We start from the raw sequence: 5,885 nt of genomic DNA on the forward strand, positions 1-5,885 counted from the left end.
TAATTCTAAAAGTTTATGAACCTAATACCATTTATTAAAATATATTAAGTAGGCCGGCATTGCTCAGTGGTTGAGGGTCAACATGTGAACCAGGAGGTCAGGGTTCGATGCCCAGGTTGAGGGCTAGATGCCCACTGTGGGAGATCGATGGTTCTCTCTCACCATTGATGTTTCTATCTCCCTCTTAGAGGATTAAGTTCATATATTTAAAATATATTATATTATAAATTCCTCTACCTTCTTCTCTAAAATCAATAAAAATATATTTTTAAAAATTTTAAAAATATATATGAAGCAAATGGAGAGAAACTAAAAGGAGCAATAGATGAAACATTGACCATAGTTAAAGATTCTAGCAAACCTCTTTAAATACTTAATAGGCAAAACAATAAAGAATCAATAACAGTATAGAAGTGTTAAGCAACATGATCAACCAACTTGGCCTGAGCGATGTGTAAAGACACTTCACCCAATAATTGCATAAATCACCTCCCCCCCACCCCCACCCCCCACAAACACAAGGAACATTTTAGAAAAGAGACTATATGGACCATAAAAAGTATATCGGCAAATTTCAAAATGTTGAAATATTTAAGCATATTTCATAGCATGTGATATGTTTGCTGTGGTTTATCACTCATCTCTCAACTTCCCAAATTTTGCTTTCGTTATACAGGAAGCATCAAAACAGGGTCATCATGCTGTTTTCCTACCGTGATAAAGAATATTTCCATGAAGACATTTCCTCATTTCCTATAACTATTTATTGATATTCTTTTGTAATGTTGGCATTCCTTTTTTCTTTAGTTTATATTATATGTAATGCAATTACTCATTATTACTTCCACAAAAGTTTTAAACAAATCTTAAGTAAATGGAAAGAGAAAATTTATATTGAAATCCATTCTTTTAAAAGCCTCAGAATAATGCCCAAATTTGCTGTACTGGATGATGCTCAGAGATCAGTGACATGAATTTAAGCAATTATGGATGGCTGGAATCATCAGATGCCTTTACTGTAGAAACAGAAGGAGAGACTAGCTGTGATCCCTTTGACTTTTTGGTGGGTTTGGACAAAACTAGAAACTGTGGACCCCCGGAGCCCAAGGCAACCTTCCCTCCCGTCAGCAGCTCCAAAATAACCAGCTCCTAGTTCCTGGATTAATCAACGCCCTCTAAGCACAAGAGGTGGCACGATCTCTCTGGAAGTTCCAGAATTTCACAGAGAAAGGAAACTGTATAGGATTAGGACACTTTGTCCTAGATAAAACACTGAGTTAAACTTTTGACACTGGTCATCCCCTCACCGCTGATATAACACAAAGTGTAACTTATTTGTGCTTGTAAAATACCAGATGAACAATTTTATGTATAATCTTCTGTATAATCTGAGATGACAGCTCTATTTTAAGAGTGCCTTTGTGCAAAGGAAAATAAAATCGTCAAGCCAGAAGATATTTAGGCGTACGTAACAGGGAAAATTCAGTTGTTTCCCCTGCACACATTCTTTTGAAATGTTGCTATTAGATTAACGTTCCCCATGGGTGCCTGTCTCCGATAATAAGTGACATCGCTCTTACTAAGCGACTCGCTCTGGCTTTGGGGATTTGGGCGGAAAGAGAACCTCGCAGAGTCAGCCAAGCCCCTGGGGAGGCCAGGCGGGGCCGCACCCCCGGGTCCTCCTCCCTCAACCACCCCTCCTCCCCGCCCCCTGCGACCGGGAACGACCTGCAAAGTCCGGGAATTTCCCAGGCCCTGGGCTGCTAGCTTTCCGCTTGGAGCATGGATAAAAGGGGTTCGCTCGTCTCGGGGAGCCACAGATCTCGCTCCACCAGCTCTCCTGCCAGCTCTCACACTCCAGGCACCGCAGCACCGATCCTCCGAGCTCAGCCCCATGGCCCGCACCGCCACCGCCTCTGCTGCACCCCGCGCTCCCGGGTTCCTCCGGGCAGCGCTCCTGCTCCTGCTCCTGGTCGCCGCCTGCCGGCAAGCTGCAGGTGAGGCTCGAGCCCCTGGAGCCCAAGGAGGAAAAAGGGGATGAAGGGTGGGCGCCCATTGGGGACATCCCGCTAACCGAGCCTGTTCTCCCTGCAGCGGCGCCTATGGTCCCCGGAGAGGAGACCGTGGTCACTGAACTGCGCTGCCAGTGCTTGGAGACCATGAAGGGAATTCACCCCAAGAACATCCAGAGTGTGAAGGTGACGTCCCCAGCATCTCACTGCGACCGAACAGAAGTCATGTAAGTGCCACCAGCTCTGCTGCTGCCACCATCCTGGTCACCTCCACCGCCCAGATGCCCCCACCCTGACCCTCGCCCGCCCTCCTGTCTCACTTGTGTTCTCCCTTCTGTCTGCAGAGCCACTCTCAAGAATGGACAGAAAGTTTGCCTCAACCCCGCATCCCCCCTGGTTAAGAAATTCGTGAACAAGCTGTTAAACAAGTGAGTATGTGACTAGAGTCATTTGTGACAGGTAGTGGCCTCTGCCTCCTGAAAACTATATCAGGGAAGCCCAGGGTATAGCTGAAGGAGTGAAAAGTCATTAGTTCACAGTTAGATTTGCCACCGGTGTCATGAATGTGCCCTGGTGGCACAGGCCATTTCCAGTGCCCTCCACTATCATCCCCCTCTCCATTCCCTTTCAAATGAGTGTGGGTGAATATGTCTTCCTGAAAGATTAGGTGGATTTGGCCAATGATCTCAAATGCTTCCTGCCCATTAAGGAACAACACTGTTAATGTAGGTCGCTTTAGAACAGAAAAGTGGAACCCCCTGATTTGGGGCAACATGGGCTTCTAAATCTTAGTGGTGATGACAAGAGACTTTGCAGTGATCCTCTGCTCCAAATGTAAGTGCAGGCTACTTTTGCTATTCCTGTAGGCAGGGAGAAAGTATTTAATCTCTCAGAGTGTCCATTATATGGGGGAAATGATAACATCTACTTCTGGGGTTTGCTATGAGGCTGAAGTGATGTTATACATGTACTTTTTTAGTGTAGCATTGTTTTCTGGCTCCTTGAAGCTAATAATACAATTGTGACCACAAGTCCCTTATTCCTAATTAAACAGCATCCAGTAGCCTGGCATTTTCTACCACACACGGTAGCAGGGGTACAGCTAGTAACCATTTGGTACAGGGCTAAGCAGTTAAGTTCCTGAGTCCTAATAAGCAACCATTTTTCTCATCACAGGAGCAGCACCAACTGATCTAGGGAGAAGGAGGAAGCTTCCAGGTTTATTGTTGCATCCTGAGTGGAATCGGAGTGAAAGAAGAGAAACAAAGAGCTCCTGGGGCTACCTGTGTTTAAATTGTTTGACTGTTTTTTTTCTGAGAGTTCCTCTATTTATTTACATATGAATGTATTTATTTTTCAAAGTTTTATCTAATATTTAAAGACAGGAAAGTGTTTGGTAATTTGCTGTACTGTTATTTTAAATGGTCATTTTTGTGTCAAATCAAAGCTAGTTCAGCCTGTTATTTAATTGATGATGATGCATTTTAAATGTTCTTCACTCAACTAATATTTTTAGTCGGCTGGTGGGGTGGTAGACCACACGTTTCCACCCACTATGATGAAGGCTGAAGATAAATAGTGGGGGTTTCAAGCAAATAGGTCACAGTGAAGGCAGGGAAATGTTCTGTGTACATCTGTTTTTGTACTGTTGAGAAGAATGTCAGTTGTTATTTATTGAAACTATTTCACAATATGTGGTCAACATTTCTGATATTGAAGGAACTAATGTTCTAAATATCCCTTGGACATTTTATGTCTGCCTAGTAAGGCATAATGCCTTGTTCAGTGCCAATTATGTATTGTTTCTCTATATCTTGGAATAGAGAAGTTAAATATTTATAGATGTATTTTTACAAATAAGATGAAAATAAAGCTTTTTACAGAAACTTCTTGCTTTGGTTTGTTTTAATATCGTGACGTCTTGTTCCTCCTGAATACCCAAGTGCTGTAAATTTACAATAGACTGTAGCTCGCACCCACTACACAGCTGACATTGGTCAGCATGTCTCTCTCTTAGTTTCACTCCTGTCCATGAAAGCGTATTTGATACATTTTGAAAGTCCTGCAGGCCCTCACCTTAAGAATCCCTGTTTTACATAAAAGATTCATTTTATTTTAGTATAAACAATCTATTACTTAATCCTAGCAGCTAGGACCTAGCTGTTTAAAGTATTTCAAATGTTTATACATATTTTAAAAGAGCTCTCCTTGAAATGAATATGTTAAGTTGTTTTTCAAACAATTATACATCCGTTTCCCTCTTAATGAAGCTGGAAGCTGAGTGGACAAGTGGATTTGTAGTAAGCAGGTAGATAGGTCTGAGTAGAGCAGGAACGATGGGCCAGGTGCAGTGGGTCACCAGCATGAGAGCCCCGGGTGCCCAGCAACTGGAAAACTATAAGCCCTTATAAGACCATTCCCTTAAGCATGAATCCCTGGGCCTGGGAAATTCTGGACTCACTCCAGGCCCAGAAAAACAGCAAAACCAGGCTGAGCAAGCCTTGGTGACCTCAGGACCAGCTGCAATGACCAATGCCTCCAGCACCACCACCACCTCAGCACTGACCAACCAGTGGAGACCATGACCCTGTGGAGACACACCAGGAAAGCTGATGAATATTCTATTGAGATCCTCCCCTGAGATCTTAGATAAAGGCCCTCAGGATGCAGGACCCAGGGTGGCTCTCTCTGTGGAGCACACCCTTGCCTTTCTCCTTTCCCCACTCCCTTCTTTCCCCAGGACTGATCTCTCTCTCTCTCTCTCTCTCTCTCTCTCTCTCCCCCTACCCCTTCCCCCCCCCCCCCCATAAGCTCTAAGGGCCCTTCTTTTGTTGTAACTTGTTTCCCAAGCTCATTTCTTCTGTGGCCCACTTTCTTGACCTCTGTGACTTTTTAAGTAAACTTGAGTCTTGGCTCTGAATTCTTCTCTTAGCCAGAACTCAACAACTGTGGTTGCTGAACTGAGTTAACACCTGGTGCTATTTTTCCATCGCTAACAGATTCTCCCTCAGAACTCAAATAATTTGTGCAATGCAGGGGGAAAAGTAGATTAAAGCAACTGGTGGAGTACTTCCTCTAGGTAAATGGGCTAATAGAGAAGGGCTTCATTTCCTAACCTTCATGGAAAGATAACAGTCACAAGTATAATGCTGTTCCGGTGACTCACAGAGATAGTAATGGTTTAAATGTTTCTAAACCTGTAAATTTGAATTTACATTGCCCCAGGATGGCAGGAACACATCTAGCTTTCACAGCAGACGCAAAGGCTGGCATCTAATGATAGGGGAAAGGAAAGATCAGAGTCACCTGGAAAAGGAGGGCAGTTTGTGCATAAGTGGGAGGGCTAGCTAGGGTGTGTGCTTGTCTCTGACTCAGCACCTTTCCTGTGTTCCTTTATAACCTTTAGTAGGAGGAAGATGGTGGGTGCATGACCAAGCTTGTCCTGAACATCTGGGTATAGCTACTCTGAGCCTCCATGTTCTTCCCTGAAAATTCATTATAATCGTTTCCTCATAAATGCAATGGTATTTTCTCAGATTTATGAGATAAGATGGAAAAGCAATTTGTAAATTGGATGGAGGTGAACAAATGCAAACCATTCTGGAAGCTCCATAAATGCCAGCACTGTGGGAAATAAAACTTCCTTGGTTCCTCAGTGTTCTTGTGAAAAGTCCTAGCTTCTTCATATACCACGAGTACTAAATCTGTAGCTATTTGTCCAGTTAATTGCTCTGATCCTAACAGATCATAAAACTTCTGTAATCTCTCCCACAAGGACCCATTGGTTACCTCTAGGACTGTTAATGGTGAATCAGCACCAGATGTTAGACCTCTGTCCTTGACTTTGGGCTAAGAAAGAATTCAGAGGCAAGA

General features: G+C 43.5%; 1 protein-coding gene across 1 annotated transcript; it reads left to right on the top strand.

Moving 5' to 3' along the window:
- The first annotated feature begins 1,806 nt into the window (after positions 1 to 1,806).
- On the top strand, positions 1,807 to 3,898 carry LOC118669830 (growth-regulated protein homolog gamma-like). The gene is made up of 4 exons (XM_036336248.1): positions 1,807 to 1,997; positions 2,095 to 2,239; positions 2,357 to 2,440; positions 3,189 to 3,898. Exons 1-4 carry the CDS (start codon positions 1,895 to 1,897, stop codon positions 3,202 to 3,204), a joined length of 348 nt encoding a protein of 115 aa, XP_036192141.1. The 5' UTR covers positions 1,807 to 1,894; the 3' UTR covers positions 3,205 to 3,898.
- The last annotated feature ends 1,987 nt before the right edge of the window (positions 3,899 to 5,885 follow it).

The sequence above is a fragment of the Myotis myotis genome, unplaced genomic scaffold (genome assembly GCF_014108235.1).
Source record: "Myotis myotis isolate mMyoMyo1 unplaced genomic scaffold, mMyoMyo1.p scaffold_m19_p_1, whole genome shotgun sequence".
Lineage (NCBI taxonomy): Eukaryota > Metazoa > Chordata > Mammalia > Chiroptera > Vespertilionidae > Myotis > Myotis myotis.